Source organism: Pseudoliparis swirei, chromosome 21 (assembly GCF_029220125.1).
Source record: "Pseudoliparis swirei isolate HS2019 ecotype Mariana Trench chromosome 21, NWPU_hadal_v1, whole genome shotgun sequence".
Taxonomy (NCBI): Eukaryota; Metazoa; Chordata; class Actinopteri; order Perciformes; family Liparidae; genus Pseudoliparis; species Pseudoliparis swirei.
Window position 1 is genome coordinate 15,270,000 of NC_079408.1, and position 17,106 is coordinate 15,287,105.

The 17,106-nt window shown below is 47.1% G+C and overlaps 1 protein-coding gene across 4 annotated transcripts in view; it reads left to right on the top strand.

The window, feature by feature from the left end:
- tbc1d14 (TBC1 domain family, member 14) overlaps positions 1-17,106 on the top strand; it is a 36,427-nt gene that overhangs the window by 6,931 nt on the left and 12,390 nt on the right. The window contains exons 2-3 of one of the 4 annotated variants that reach the window (XM_056442486.1): positions 1,660-2,431; positions 10,103-10,226. In XM_056442486.1, the coding sequence (XP_056298461.1) occupies positions 1,660-2,431; positions 10,103-10,226 (896 nt within the window). Of the gene's footprint in view, positions 1-1,659; positions 2,432-6,267; positions 6,529-10,102; positions 10,227-14,310; positions 14,524-15,144; positions 15,772-17,106 lie in introns of those variants that run through there. The other 3 variants (XM_056442487.1, XM_056442488.1, XM_056442489.1) reach the window with 3 other exon arrangements.

Below are 17,106 nucleotides of genomic sequence, written 5' to 3' on the forward strand. Positions count from 1 at the left end.
ACAAATATGTATTCAATTATTTCCCAGAGTAAGAGTTATTCTCTTAATTTCATAGCGTTCCTCTTGGTTGCACTGCTGCCAGCGCCAGGTTGAGATTTGGAGGGCTGGTCTTTATGTTAGATCTTTTATCGAATCATATTCAGCCATCGTGTGTTGCCAGGGGGCTAAAATCTGCCCTTAGGCCTTCAGAATCAACATTGCGGGCGCTGGTAGCTTAAAGTGAATGGGAATGACAATGTTGTGTCAACCAATCAGATTTAGAGTTGGCTCCTGTAGGCCAGCTAGCTCGCCCCGGAACCGGCACAGGAGCAGCGAGCAGGCGGAGTGCTGCACGTCTTTTGATTGGATTACCAATATTGAGAGGCGGGGCCTATGGGCAGGTAGATGCAGAACCTCAGAACTAGGAAACTGAATTTGATAGACTGTACAACAGAGTCATTGAAGTCTTCTTGAGGAAAGAAAGAAGGATGGATTTTGTGTTCAAATAATCAGTCTTTGGTGAGTAGGCATACAATGCATTCTATTTTTTATTAAATGTGTCTGTATGTTTGGCACAAAATAAAATGGCAAATAGCCTTTGTTGCAAATTATTTGTTTTCTTTCTTTTATTTTCAGTGAATAGTTATGTGTCTTTATCATCACGGTGAAACTGCTTTGGGTGCGACAATGCCCTGTTTAGTGAACAAACTAGTGCAAGTGACTTTTTTCTTCTTCTTTTTTTCCGTCCCGATGCGCGCATTCTGCAGCGCGCGAGACGGAGAGCCGAGAGGAATGACATGCTGTTGTGTAGATACGATCAACATCAGACGGCTGTTTAGTTTAATAAATGAACAAAGACGTGCTATAGAGAAAATGACGGGGGCGGGCCAATTTTTTTCAATGTCATGCGATCTACCAATACTACGCCGCGATCGACCGGTAGGTCGCGATCGACGTATTGAGCAGCCCTGATCTAGAGCCATGGCATCATAATGATAGTAATAAGAGGTGGATTAATTCGGGTGGGACTGTGTAGGACCTCACTGAAGGCCCAGGCCCCAGGCCCACGGCCCGCCACTGGGGCTCAGACATGTGAGAGTCGGCTGAGTTGACCCAGAGATTCAACTCGGGGGACGGGGACGCCGCTCGGTGGTGAGGATCCCCTCGTGGACCTCTCACTCTGCGGCCCTCGCCGGGCGCATCGTCTCCGTTGCGGTGCGCGGCGATTGAAACGTCTCTGATAGTTCTCGCAGATGTTACATCATTTGATCGGCCGTTCAAAACCAATCATGGGAATATCGGCCGATATGGATCGGCGCCGATCAGATCGGTGCATCCCTAATATACACATATATATATATATATATGTGATATGGTAGTTCTCCTCCACGATTGGCTCACAGAAGTTTCAGTTTCACAGATCCTGCACCCCAGACCTTAAAGCTTCACCAAGGGTCTTTCTTGGTGTGTTGCAGTCCTTCAGGATAACTATGGAGAACATCTTCTTGCTGATGGTCTTGTTATACATTAGACAGAAGCACATCTTGAGCCCGTTTCATAACCACATCAAAGTTCCTCATAGTTCCTTTTCACAATTATTTACTTTTTCCTAATTTTATTAAATAAAAAAACGTCGTAAAGATTGATATAAATGAATCTTAAGTGCTTCTCCGTTTGAAGGTGTGTCTGGAGAAGTCATCGTGGAGAACGGCTGCATAGCGACAGACCCGACGGCCTCTGACCTCCACGATGGGACCAACCACCAGGAAACCAGCACCATCCAGCACCGGGAGTCCGTCCTGCCCAGTTACAGGCCGTCCTGCTCCTCCACCCCCATCTATTACTGCAGCCCACAGAAGAGCTACTCGGACCTGAACCAGGACAGCCACAGCTTGACCTCCCAGGACTCTGGTATCCCCACCCTGGAGATCAACCCCCCGGAGCCAATCCTCCACCACCGGCCCGGTGACGGAGGCTTCGTCCCGGACTCCAGCTCCTACTCTCCCGCCACTTTGACTTTAAATGACAATCGCTTTCACGGCAACGCCATCCGCAAATCCTCCACCTTCCCCCGCAGCGGGTACGACTCCAGCCGCCTCTTTAGCCCCGCCCTCCGACTCACCGCAACAACGGCGACGGGTCTCGGGGGCGGAGCTCTGAACCGCAGCGACGACGTCTCCGTGTGCAGCGTGTCCAGCATGAGCACCGAGCTGTCGGTCTCCAACGAAGACATCCTGGACCTCACCGTCACGTCAGACTCCAGCGCCATTGTTACCATGGAGACGGACAACAGCGGCGCCGCGCATTTCTCCGATGTGACGCTGTCCTCGTCGCCGGTGGACCCCAGAGACCTGTGGGGTCCAGTGAGACCGCATCCCGGGTCCGGTGGCACGCAAGAGGAAGAGGATGGCAGACAAAAGAAACTGGGACCTCTGGCGAGCTTGTTCAACAGGTACGTTCAGAATGTATTTTATTTATTTTATTTATTTTATTTATTTTATTTATTTTATTTATTTTATTTATTTTATTCATTTTATTTAAATGTACACTACCGTTCAAAAGTTTGGGATCACCCAGACAATTTCGTGTTTTCCATGAAAACTCACACTTTTATTTATCAAATGAGTTGCAAAATGTAGAGAAAATATAGTCAAGACATTGACAAGGTTAGAAATAATGATTTGTATTTGAAGTATTAATTTTTTTCTTCAAACTTTGCTTTCGTCAAAGAATGCTCCTTTTGCAGAAATTACAGCATTGCAGACCTTTGGCATTTTAGCTGTTAAAGCAACACTATGTAACTTTTCACTTTTGGCGCCCCCTTCAGGTTTGTAGGTATTTAGGTATCGATTTCAGTGTCGTAAATACCCAGTGACGATAGATGCAGCCTCGCATACACTTGTATTGAGTTGGGATCATGTGTTGTCCTGTATTATAATATTATTATTATTATTATTTGTACGTGTCACGGGTTATAAAAGGTGACGAGGGGGAGGTGACGCGAGGGTTTTTGTTTGAGCGCTGACCGACGGCGGACTCAGAACGACAGCAATCCAGCGACTTTCTATTTTGGATTCATACCAACGGGCGGGATCACTAATAGAAGACTGCGCAGGAACACTGTGAACTGGCCCAGCACCTACCGGACTAGGGTGAAGGGGCGCGGGGATTGAACGCGGCGCCTCGCCACGTCTCTGCCTGGTCAATCAGCTGTTTGCGGCTTTTGGGGGGGGGGGGGGTGCGCGCGCCTTTTGTTTTGGGGGGACTGCAAATGTGGAGTACGTGTGATCGAATACAATATTGTTGACAACACCAAAAAGCTACATAAAAAAGCTACCCTTATACTGGAGCTGCCAGCGTGGAGTGGCACTATATGACATTGCGTAATCACTGCCAGAAAGCAGGTCGAGTACATCCGCCGGATGTACCGGGCGGCTCCAGAATCTTACATAGCGGAGTTATTTCCCCACAGACACCCGATGGCAATAGCGGAGACGCAAATCGTCATATTAAAAGTCATTGTAGCGGCACAATTTTTTTCAAGCTGTTATTTTAAGGTCCAAAAGTTACATAGTGTTGCTTTAATTTGTTGAGGTAATCTGTTGAAATTTCACCCCACGCTTCCTGAAGCACCTGCCACAAGTTGGATTGGCTTGATGGGCACTTCTTGCGGACCATACGGTCAAGCTGCTCCCACAACAGCTCAATGGGGTTGAGATCTGGTGACTGTGCTGGCCACTCCATTACAGACAGCATACCAGCTGCCTGCTTCTTCCCTAAATAGTTCTTGCACAATGTGGAGGTCTGCTTTGGGTCATTGTCCTGTTGGAGGAGGAAATTTGCTCCAATCAAGCGCTTCCCACAGGGTATGGCATGGCGTTGCAAAATGGAGTGATAGCCTTCTGTTAAGTTGTAATAGTTTATCAACCGGAACCATCAGGACAGCACTTCCTTATTTAAAATCCCTTTTACCTGGTACAAATCTCCCACTTTACCAGCACCAAAGCAGCCCCAGACCATCACATGACCTCCACCATGCTTGACAGATGGTGTCAGGCACTCTTCCAGCATCTTTTCACCTGTTCTGCGTCTCACAAATGTTCTTCTGTGTGATCCAAACACCTCAAACTTGGATTCATCTGTCCAGAACACCTTTTTCCAATCTTCCTCTGTCCAATGCCTGTGTTCTTTTGCCCATACCAATCTTTTCTTTTCATTGGCCAGTCTCAGATAAGGCTTTTTCTTTGCCACTCTGCCTAGAAGGCCAGCATCCCGGAGTCGCCTCTTCACTGTCGACGTTGACACTGGCGTTTTGGGTACCATTTAAAGAAGCTGCCAGTTGAGGACCTGTGAGGCGTCTATTTCTCAAATTAGAGACTCTAATGTACTTGTCTTCTTGCTGAGTTGTGCACCGGGGCCTCCCACTTCTCTTTCTGCTCTGGTTAGAGCCCGTTTGTGCTGTTCTCTGAAGGAGTAGTACACACCGCTGGAGGACATTTTCAGTTTCTTTGCAATTTCGCATGGAATAGCCTTCATTTCTAAGAACAAGAATAGACTGGCGAGTTTCACAGGAAACTTCTATTTTTCTGGCCATTTTGAGAGTTATCGAACCCACAAATGTGATGCTCCAGATAATCAACTAGCTCAAAGGAAGGCCAGTTTTATAGCTTCTCTCATCAGCAAAACAGTTTTCAGCTGTGCTAACATAATTGCACAAGGGTTTTCAAGGGTTTTCTAATCATCCATTAGTCTTCTAAGGCGATTAGCAAACACAATGTACCATTAGAACACTGGAGTGATAGTTGCTGGAAATGGGCCTCTATACACCTATGGAGATATTTCATTAGAAACCAGACGTTTCCACCTAGAATAGTCATTTACCACATTAACAATGTATAGAGTGTATTTCTGATTGATTTAATGTTATCTTCATTGAAAAAAACAATGCTTTTCTTTGAAAAATAAGGACATTTCTAAGTGATCCCAAACTTTTGAACGGTAGTGTATTTATTTATTTTATACTCTTAATGCATTCGTTCTTTTGTAACTCCATCCATTGCAATGGTTTGTCTAAATAGCTTTTTAAATATGTCACTTTCATTGACTCAACACACAAGGTGTAAAAATTAAATATCATTCCTATATTTTCTTGCTCTATCATTTGTTTGGAGCTGCACCGGCATTCATCCACTTCAAGCCCCCGTATTTAATAATAAACAGTTTATTAACACGTAATACATTTTCTATTAACTGACACGCACAACAATGTATTTATAGGCAGTTTATTTATGAATTTGTCATTTATAATTACTATAACATTCGTCTTTATGGATTATAAATGTTGACAAATACTGCACATTGATAAAATGTCCTAATAGTACACTAGAAAGGTTACTAAAGGCAGATGAACAGTATTTATATCGTGCTTATTAATGCTCAGCGGGGTGTTGAAAGTATAATGTCTCACTAACGTTCACGAGCTGAGGGAGAAATGACACTTTCTTTGTAAATGTCTGAAATGTATTTTCATCTGGCTGCACATCACGCATGTAAAAGCTTAAATCATCAGTACTTGTTTATTATTTACTATAGAAAACAGAAGTGTTGCATGTGCACCAGCCTCATTGTGTGCTGCCTTGAGGCTCCTGCCACCAGTTAGTGTGGAGTTGAGGTCGTGGTCGTCCCCCCCCCCCCCGCCTGATTTGGCTGGTGTTACCACATCGCAAGCTCCTCTCTCCCTTATTTGTATTTCTTTGATTCTCTGTTAATAAGTTTGTGATTTAAGAACAATTGGTTGTAAAAATAATCCAAATTATGAATGTTTCTTTCATTTTGAAGGAGCCTTTTCGAAAGGTCAGTCAAGAGACTCTTCCTCAGATAAATGAGAACAACAGGGACGTGAGGCAGGGCGGGATCATTACTTATTCATGACTCATGAGGTCAGCTGGTCATTCCAACTCTAGACAGGACGTGGTGCCCCGAGCAGGATTATGACTCGAGATCCTCTGATTCTTCTTCTAGCGCCACCTGCAGGTCAAAGTAATACTGATTACTTGCAGAACTAACATTTGTCTTCAGCTGAACTTTTTCTCTCTTTTTGTCCCTGTGACGGATTTGACGTTAAATGAATGAATGTGATCCATCATGTGTTACCGGGCAGGAACTCCCTTCTTAACTCCTCCCCAGCAATCTCTCTCTCTGTTATCCCTCCTTCCTCTCGTGGAGAAGTTACTCATTCCCTCGGTGCCCTTCCCGTCTCCTCTCACCCGTTCCTCCCCCTTTCTCCCACTTGTTACGTCGGGTTTCTCCACAATCTCACTCTGCCTCGACTCCCCGGCCGTGTGGACCTTTATTCCCCTTCTCTCCGTAACTCAAGACATGGGCCTTCATCTCGCCTAAACGGAGAGCTCCAGTTTCTGCTCTCCTTTTTTTTAATTAGCTCTTTCCTCCAGCGCTCAACCTCGAGGTGCCCGTTTAATTTTTTTGAGGAGGTGATTTAGAGCCACAAAGCATGATGGCCACCCCATCACTTCTCCTGTACGCCGACAGGTAGGACGCCAGCCGCCTCGTGAAACTCCGTCAACATCGAAGCCTCGGCTGGCGTTCAACGCGCCGCCGAGCCGCTCCACTTGAGCACTGGAGCGTAGCCGGCGGCCTGAATGAGAGCCCCGTTCCCCCTGTGGACGCCAGCTCGGCTCCACCGTCGTACGAGCTGTTAAAAGTTGAGACTTGAAGTCCGGTGTTGACCTCGGGGTTGACCTCTGCTCCTTGAGCTGTGCAGCGTTGTTTTACAGCAGCAGGGTCACTCTGTGCAGCGCGGCCGTGGTTCAAAGGCTCCACTGCAGCTAGTCTGCTGTTTTACATGTGGACTTATGTAATACACTACACCTCTATTCCTCTAAAGGAAAGACCTCCACTTTTAAGGGTTGTTATGGTCTTTCTTCCTTTGTTATTTGCCTTTTTCTTGCCATTATAAGAGCGATATACGACTTCCTGCAGTACACTACTGTCCGCATAAAGCTTCAGAGGTGTAGTGACACCGTCTGTTCCCACTGCTTTATACACACAGTAATCAACTAAAGTGGAGACACCTGTAGGAATTGGTAGCATCAACTTTCACGGATTCATTTACTTCCAGACCAGCTGCACGTCGTTAACCCTTAATTACTTGTTCCCTGAAATGTACATTACTTTTCAGTTTTTGGTAACCTAAACTTTTTGAGTTTACCCTCTGGCAGTTTACCGCTGACCTTTGTACCATTTCAGGTTATTCACTGGACTTGAACTGCTTAAATTCCAATAAAAACTGGAATAATGGTGTTCTAAAAACTTTTGACCGGTAGTGAAATGCACTGTTTATGATAAATGTTTTAAAGTTTTATGACCTTGGAGATAATAGCTCAATAGTCTCTTTTTGCAGAGCCTCAACCGTGCTGCTCGTCTTTTTCAGCATACACAGTTTGCTCCGCTGTCATGAACCTTATTATTAAACTCTGGTTACACAAGAGCACGGGTCATGAATGTTTCCACTCTGAAGATCGAGAGAAGTGGAGTTGAACAATAAAGCTGTCAGCAGACCTCGAGTTATTATCTTCTTTTATGAGTCAAACTCTTACATCATAGTTGTGATCAGCGGCAGCCGCCTTTTTAAAAGTGTCCTCCAGGCGGCGCTGGGTGACGCCGCTGCTTCCCGTAACTTATGTCAGGGCGTGAACTGGTGCCGCCGGTTGTGTTGTCATAACTCGTTTCGATGTCCGTGACGTCGTTCGTTTCGAGCCTGGCGACGCCCCCACAATGAGGAAACGCCACGTTCTCCTTCAGCAGAGTGCACGTTACGGTCTGGCGTACTGGAAAGCACAGAAGGTCAAACGTGGCGCGCTGGCTCAGCGGCCCGACACGGACGCGTGATGTGGAACTGTGGCGAGACGTGCGAGCCGCAGCACATCGCTGGAGTGGTGGCAGTAACTGCTGCTGAGTCAGCGTTAATTAAAAAACATCACCGTAGAGGCCGAGTTGTACGTTTTTAAATGCGCTTCAGTGTTATAATTATGTGTATTTGATTGAGTTACACACACACAGTCATAGCCGTGATGGACAAAGACGGGGGTTGCGGTACAGGCCACGCCTCTCTTGGCCTTTCCTGTTAATTTTTAAACCATTTGAGATGGTTTCACTTCGTCACGTGCACTCCAAGTATCTTAACGTTTAGAGTTTGAAGTTGAACCTCTCTTTAGACTTCAGTTTATTTTTCACTCTCAAACTAGATTAAATGTTCTTTAAGTTAACTTTAAGCTCCTTTCAACATGATCCAATACTTAATTTTCACTTGGTGTGAAAAAAGCTTTTACCTTAATTCTGTGTTTTTCTTTTGTGATTTGGCCAAAAGTCTCCATTTATTTGGCGAACATGTTTTGTTTTTTAAATGGCCGAAATTAGAAATTCTTCACCATGAGTCAAACTAACTGACTTAGTTCAAGTTTTCCTTAAAGCCCCATTATGTAGTTTTTCCCTTTTAGCGCCCCCTTCAGGTTTTTAGGTATTTAACGTTTACTTCAGTGTCGTAAATACCCAGTTACGATAGATGCAGCCTCGCATACACTTGTATTGAGTTGGGATCATGTGTTGTCCTGTATTATAATATTATTATTATTATTATTTGTACGTGTCACGGGTTATAAAAGGTGACGAGAGTTTTTTTTGTTTGGAGCGCGCTGACAGGCGGCGGACTCAGAACGGCAGCAATCCGGCGACTTTCTATTTTGGATTCATACCAACGGGCGGGATCACTAATACGAAGACTGCGCAGGAACACTGTGAACTGGCCCAGCACCTACCGGACTAGGGTGAAGGAGCGCGGGGATTGAACGCGGCGCCTCGCCATGTTTCCGCCTGGTCGATCAGCTGTTTGCCGGCTTTTTTGGGTGGTGGGGGTGCGTGCGAGCATGCGTGTGCGGTCATTTACTTTTGTTTTGGGGGACTGCAAATGTGGAGTACGTGTGATCGGATACAATATTGTTGACAACACCAAAAAGCTCCATAAAAAAGCTACCCTTATACTGGAGCTGCGAGCGTGGAGTGGCACTATATGACATTGCGTAATCACTGCCAGAAAGCAGGTCGAAGTACATCCGCCCCGGATGGACCGGGCGGCTCCAGAATCCTACATAGCGGAGTTATTTCCCCACAGACCCCCGATGGCAATAGCGGAGACGCAAATCGTCATATTAAAAGTCATTGTAGCGGCACAATTTTTTTCAAGCTGTTATTTTAAGGTGCCAAAAGTTACATATTGTTGCTTTAAGCATGCACATGTCTTAACTTGTTCTTTATTTTCTCATTTTGCTCAAGTAATCATTAGATTAAAATAATCCTCGTTGTTGCCGTCCATCCGAAATTTCGTGTTAAATCATATTAATCCAGTTAGTGTGTATTTTTTTGGGCATATTTGCAACCTTACGGCTGTGTGCGGATGAATCCTGGGAGCTGATTGGTGAGCACCGCAGGCGGCCGAATGTCCCGATTATTAAAAACGTCTCCAAAACAAACGCTCGGCGACCTCCAGCCTCACGTCTGCTTCCATTCATCAACCTGGAGACGCGGGAGGCGGAGTCCTCGTGGTCATCATGAGCATTTCTTTAGCCACCGTTTCGCTTTATTCATGCCCTCTCACGGCCGCCGCGCTCCATTCAGGCTCTTGATGAAAGCTCAGAGACAACGGCGCTCTGCTGGACGGCTGACGGAGGGAAGGCCGGGCACGCCGTCGATAGAAGAGCATCGCGTTCCTCCAGTAAGGAAGCAGAGAAACGGCTTCTTACGCTTTAACGTGTCTGGCTACATCACTGATGTCACACAGGTGGTTAAAATGCTCTTCAGGTGGCCTCTTAAAACCCCAGAATCCCTTTTGTGAGCTCATCTCAGAATTGACACACACACACACACACACACACACACACACTACCTGTGGTCTCTGGGGACCCACACGGAGACCCGGAGAGCCATCATGGTGCTGCCTTCGACCTTCTGCGCTCATTATGCCGTCATGACCTTCATGTGTGTTCCTCCAATCTAATCCCCCCCCCCCCTTCTTTCTCTCTCTCTCTCTCTCTCTCCATCCGTCTCTCAGGAGCATGTTTGCCAGGCGGGTGACGGACAGCCGGCCGGCGGAGCAGAGGGACGCCGGCTGGAAGCTGTTTGGGAAAATCCCGCCGCGGGAGGGCGCCGCCAAGGACCCGAAGAAAATCCAGAAGGTAGGATCTTTAATTTCGGGGCTCCTGAAACCTCACCGGGACCTTCTTTCCCTCCAGCCGCTCTCCTCTTTTCGTCTCTGCGCTTTATGAAGGTGACGAAGCTTCCGTGTGAATCTGTCCTGAAAAGCTTCATCGCTCCCACGCGTGTACAGATTACTGCTCGTCTGTTCTTGGTTGAAACTCTGCTTTGACCCCAGTATTCAGAATCTCCCACAAAGAGAAAGGAGTAAGTCCACTGACGACTTGATGGACCCCACCTCGCCCACTGAAGCACGGCGGAGGCGGCGTTTTGTGTTCTGGAGTCGATTAGTCACAAGAACCCACAATAGGTCTTCAGCGATAAAAAGCACTTTGAAATTCTACCTTTCTTAAAAAGTCATGTATTTTCTACAAGCCCTATAAACGAGCTCTCCTCGTGCTCCATAGTTTATCTGGTCTTGTCAGCTGTGGTTTGGGGTCCTCCGGTTAAACCACCTCACTGTGTGGCACAGCATCCTAAACCCCGACGTTGGCTCTGTAAGGAGGCTTTAAGTTACACGAACTGCTTTGAGGTAGAGCGCTCGTCTAAAAACTATAACAATTATTATTTCCCCCCAACCATAGCAAGATCCGCAGATGAATGATCGTTCGAGGTCCTCACTTTCGGTCATTTGACCGGGAACGACTCCTTGCCTTCTACATATTTCAATATCTTTCTTTACACTGAAGCTCTTTGTTGGAAAGCATCAAACTGCATGTATGAAGTATCACAAACCCCAAATATTGAATATATCACGTGTCTATTTACCTGTGTTGACCTTTTGTCGAACTCACCTGAAGCTGTTGTGTAAACATCTCATGGACACCTCTCTCGGTGCAGTAAGCTCTTCGAGCAGAGCGACCATCACGACCAACACGATGACCACACGCATGACTTCACAGAGGTCTACATGTGAGGAACGTCGGCGTGTTCTCCGGGAGCTCCCCGGCTCTCCTCCCATCACGGACATTTAGCTTCTTGGGCTATTTTTAAGAACGCCGCGTGCAGGAAGAGAAACGACCGCGCTCGGTTCCTCGAAACGTTATGGAAAGGACACGGCACATTAAACCACACGGACTCTAAGCCAATCAGATGAGACGGAGTAGCCAGTGTTGCCACTAGTCTCACTGCATGCTGGTGCACAGCTCCCCGGTTGTCACTCTTGTGACTCGCTCCAGGGAGCCAATGGGATGTTCCCTTTGCTCACGCCCCGACTCCTCTCCAGGTTTCAGGACCACTGTTTGTTAATTGCACTGCGTAACATGAGATGTTTCCTTCTGCTGAATTCAATATTTCAACCGTTGCGCCTGCTACTCGTGACAAAAGTGTAATTTTAGTATTATCAACCCTTTTATTGAAACCCATTGAGATTAAAAACATCTCTTTTTCGAGGGTGACCTGGCCAAGACGAACAAAAACACACGGAACAAGACGAGTTAAAAGAAACTAAAAGTTAAGAGACGGTGACATCACACAGTTAATTTAGGAAACATTGACATGTTTGGGAGAACCTGCCTCTATTTCTTTCATTTTATATTTAAAATCCATTCGTGGAATCAGTTCTTATGTTGCAGAATACTTTAAAACTCGGAGGACACAAAAGCCCTTTTCCCCGTTTCCGTTGTGGCCTGTAGCTCGACTCGCTACCTCTTCCCAGGACTTGTATCTCCACGTTAGACTGAAACTGAATGGACATGCAACACAAAAAGCCAAAATACAATGAAAAGATCCACGCGTTAATATTTTCAAACATGCAAGTGCGGATAATCGGACTGCTCGTCTGCCCGGCTCTCGGCTGAGAGGCGTGGAGCGGCTGCAGCTCGTTGGCAGCTGGAGGCTGAACACTCACATTATCTCCCACTCGCTCCCAGCCAGTCTGATGTGAAGGAGCGTCCACCTCCAGGAGGAATAAAGCAAAGAACACGATGGCAGCCTGTCATTAAGCTGGGAGAAGCCTGTGATTATTGTGCTGTTTACTCTTTGTGCTGCAGAAAGCTCTCTGCACTTTACACATCAGGAGCTTTAGAGCTTTAAATCGCTGGTTATGTACACAACCGTTTAAAAGTTTGTGTTTCCATTAAAACTCACACTTTTAATCATCGAATGATTTTCAAAATGAATAGAAAATATAGTCAAGACATTGACGAGGTTATAAATAATGATGTTTATTGTAAATATTAATGTTGTTCTTCTTGTCGCTCAAAGGAAGGCCAGTTTTATAGCTTTTCTCACCAGCATAACTGTTTTCAGCTGCGCTCACATAAAAAGGGTTCTCAAAGTGTTCTCTACCCCTCTGCTTGTCTTCTACGGCGATAACACAATGTACCATTAGAACACTGGAGTTGGGTCTCTATACACTCTGTAGAGACTTCATTAAACACCAGAGAATAGTCATTTACACATTAACTATGTAGAGAGAGTATTTATGATTCATTTAATGTTATCTTCATTGATAAAAACAGTGCTTTGAAAAATAAGGACATTTCTACGTGACTCCTAACTTCTGAACTTGTGCACAAACGCCTGCATGTGGTTGTAACCTCACACTGAACCTTAGGAATCTGAGAACACGGTGTGTGTGTGTGTGTGTGTCACACACACACCGTGCGATGTCCTCAAGCAACCCTTCGCCTGGGGACTTTCATGAACATGTCGTGGTGATGCTGTTGCCGCTGAGTCTCTGGTCTAAGTCACACTGAGATTTGGGGAGTGGGTCTGAATTGAATTTTGGACAACATTCCCAGCAGGAGGTCGTTGGAATGGCTTTTCGACTTGAGGGGTTTTGAGAGCGAATGTGTTTGTGCTGCTGTAGAGGAACTACGTTCAATGGCCTGAAGGGATCTTCAGTGGTTTGTTGTTCTGCTCCGGATGGAAACGTTTCTGAAGCGGTTCAAGTCTACTGTTCCACATGTAGACTCAGGTCTGGATCAGCCTCGCTGTAAATCAAGTATAAGTCATATGTGGCGTGTACGGATGCGTCTGACTCCGTGAGGTGTCGGTTCACCACGAGCCTCCAGGACCGGACCGGGCTCATGGCGAATGAGTTCCTTTGGTCTGGAAGCGTCTGCTGTTATGTTTCCATTCATTTCTTATACGGGTCTTACTTCTGGGAAGTGCTGACGGAAATTTGCTATTAGAATAAATAATTTAGAGCTTAAAGTCCCACCTGGGTTTCCATTGGACGTCAGCGGGCTGCAGTCCAGGAGCTGCTAAAAGTCTGCAGAGCCCTGAAGCTCCGCCCCCACGGCTACATCCAGTTTGCCATTCAAAGCTTATTGACGCTAAATGTCGCACGGGTTCCTCAGCAAAAACGGCCACCAAGCGTGAAGATGGGATGAGCGTCTCCAGAGAACCGCCGAGGAACAAACCCTGAATGGATGTGTGGCGTATCGGGTTGAATCCTTTGTAAAACATGAACACACAGGCCAGAGAACTGTCTTTCATTGTCGAGTCTGATGTGGAGAACTGCCAACGAACAGGCCGACGGATGATACGATGTGACGGGATATCGGGTTCGGATCTGACTCCCGAGCCGCCATTTTGTATCTCTGGATCGCAGAATACCCGTGACATCGGCACCAGAAACAACTCGCCTGACGGCAGAGAGGTGCTACACTACTCATTGGGATCGTATCTAATCATTTGCACAAATCTAGAACAGCGGAGTGGGGGATCGAACCGCCGATCTCCCGTTTCTAGTGGATGAACCTCTATAACTGGTGAGCGGTGTCACGGTTTATGGATACTTGAGGCAAGTTCTGAATAGTGATGAGTAAGATGAGACCCAGAAGGAATGTGAGGATCCTCCAATGAGCCGTAAACGAGCACACGCTTTGTGTCTGCGTCGACGCCTCGGAGAGCGTCTGAGACCCGATCCGTTGCTCTGGGATCGATTGAGAGCCGCTGCCAGGACACGGCAGAGCGCAGAGCTCCCCTCGGTGCAGCGCTGGGGACTAACGACACACACACACACACACACACGCAGAGCTGATGCAGAGCTGCTCAGTGTAGAGGGAGAGAGAGGGAGAGAGAGAGAGAGAATGCTGCATCGTTTCCAACGCGAGGTGTGTCCCTCCGTCGGCAGCTCGACTCCATCTCCCCTCCTTTTTGATCTCCTCCTCCTCGTCTTCTTGCGCCCGGGTGTCCTGTTGCCAGGAGTGAGCAACACCCCCCCCCCCTCCTCCTCCTCCAGGAGCAGCAATGACGCTGGGCTCAGGTTCTGTAACGAGGAACCCCCACCGGAGGACTGGCGGTCTGTGAGGACCAGCAGCGTTCATGGTGAGTGAGCATTTTTTTTTGCGCCGCGAGGACAAGTGGACTACCTCGTCTCTCTCTCGCCCTCTCTCTCTCTCACCTCGTCCCTGCATCAGAGGGCATTTGGCAGTCGGAGCGTGAACGGGCCGCCGCGGAGCGAGAGGGCGACTCGGGTTTCTCACAATAGCCTCGTTCAGCCGCGGCTCTGTGCTCCGTGGTCGTGGATGATTAGTCAGCGGCGTCTCCAAAAACGCATTTTGAGTTTCCCGAAAATGTTCCGATGGACTGGATGTGACCCGGCGTTCTTGAGCTCGGCGTCATAGCTCCCGACTCGGTTCAACAGAAGCACGTGCGGCGGCGCATTGTTCCCCTGACGGATCCCAGGGACACGGGGCTCCCATCTGGATACTGAGTGTTTTCCTCACTTACATCTGTGCACAGGCTGCATCGAATGGATTTGGTTGATCTTGAGGTGAATTGATGTGTGTGTGTGTGTGAAGCAAAATAAAGGCCGAAACTTGACCGTGGCAGAAGTTCATGTGTTAAATCCCTCAATGTGACGCCACGCCCACCGGTTCCTCAGGGCCGCTGCATGAATAACGTCTTTTCTTTCTTTCCCTCCTTTTTATCATCTCTAAAACTCAATCGGGGGAGTCGGATCTGTATCTGAGCCTCTGACCAACCCGTCCCGCAGCCGCCGTGGCCTTTCCTCCCGCAGCCGCCGCGGAGAGAAGAGGTGTTTTCATGTGTGATGCAGAGGTGCTCATCCAGAGCACAGCTGGAGCAGCTGCTCCGTCACGTGACATGATGCACTGACCCCGTGTCGTCTTAACGGCCGTTGGTGGCCAGCCAGAGCCCAGGGAGAGCTCCTCCACCAGGGAATTGGAGAGCTGAAAGCCAGCGTGACGAAGCCGGTTGCCCCGGCGGCCGTCATCATGGGATACCGCCGCTGTTCCTGCAGCTTAAAGCTAACGACCCACAGGGAGGAGAGCGAGGGCACGAGAGGGGTCCTCTCCATGCTGGAGGAAGAGACGGCAACGTGTTAGTTTGTCGTCCTTTAAGGAAAGACTCAGGGCGTCGGTCACGGGGATGCACTGAGAGACACACTCGTTTATGGAAAGTGAATTATGAGCGATCCGAACCGGGGGGAATCCCACCGACCGCTCCGCTTTTAAAGTCTGTTAACACCTCAAGGGAGGAGAGTCGCCCACAGCCTTCGGCGCCGAGTGAAGTCCCATAAAGCTTTTCATCTGAAGTGCTGGTTGTTGAGTGGTGAGGAATGTGCCGCAGCGTGGTTATTAGCCTCGACGGGATTCTGCTCCAGTGTTCCACTTGTTCTTGTTTTAGTTAAACTCGTATCCAGTTTCTCAGCCCGGCATACTTTAAAATACTTTTACGCTACTATTTTGCATCTCATTCACACAAAGCTTCTTACACCTTGTTGCTACCACCTGCATTGCTGCTGGACCCCCTTCACACACACACACACACCTCTCTGCAGTATCAGTCTATTCTCAGGATCCAAAACTCTGACTAACACTTGTTTTATGGGCGTGCAGCTGTTCCATTTTGGCAAATCAATACCAACTAAAGGCGAATGTGGTCAACCATTCACAAGAGGGAAATATTGTTGTGCAAATATTTTATTTTTATTCGTTTCACCTCAGATTAAATGTTTTAGATTATCAGATGGCAACTAGCTGTATGAGCAAGTTGCTAAAACTCAATGAAATGATACACAAAGCTACAAATACAAAAGTGTTGAGATTTGAGATTAGTTGCTAAAAGTGAGTAAGCTATCCCGTTAGCTGTCCTATTATTTAACCTCTTTATTTTATTTACGTGTCCTTTTTTATTTAGCGGTCTTATATAACCTCCCCTCTTGAATTTTATTTAATTTAATTTACTTTATTTACGTGTCATTTCTTGAGTCTTTGCAAGATGCGATAATGAGGAACTGATACGTTGTGTTTACTTCCCTCTTTTTAAAGCTACATTTCTTTAGAATTCTCATATCTGTCCATCAGATAAACTGATAATAACAATAATAATAATAGTATTTCACAGCGGCTTTACATCTCTTCTGTAGCTCCTCTTACTTTGTGTTGCCCTGCCTTCCTAAATCTAATTGAATCACCATTGTTTGTTTCCACGCCTCTGGCCCAACGGGCGGAAACACAAAGAAGGATTAATAACACAAAGAAGGATTAATAACACAAAGAAGGATCAATCACACGGGCTGTCGTGCACGCACACACACACACACACACACACACACACACACACTCCTATTGTAGGAATGGATTGTTCCGTGAGTGTTGTTTCCTGTGCTGATGCATGTGGCTCAGAGCTCCCCCTCTCACACACACAACCTGTATGTCAGCTGATGGTGTGGTTGTAAGGGTCTGGGCGTCACATGGCCTCCTCTCTCTAGCACCGTATCGGTGTCGAGCGCTCGGCGGCCGACACAAGGCCGTCTGGACATTTCTCAGTGTTATGACTTCACCTTCAAGTCCGCCATCTTTGTTTTCTCATCTCCTTTCTCTCCCAAACCCATTAAACCCTGCTCTCTGTGCCCGACCGCAACAGTAGCCTTGGGGTCAGCGG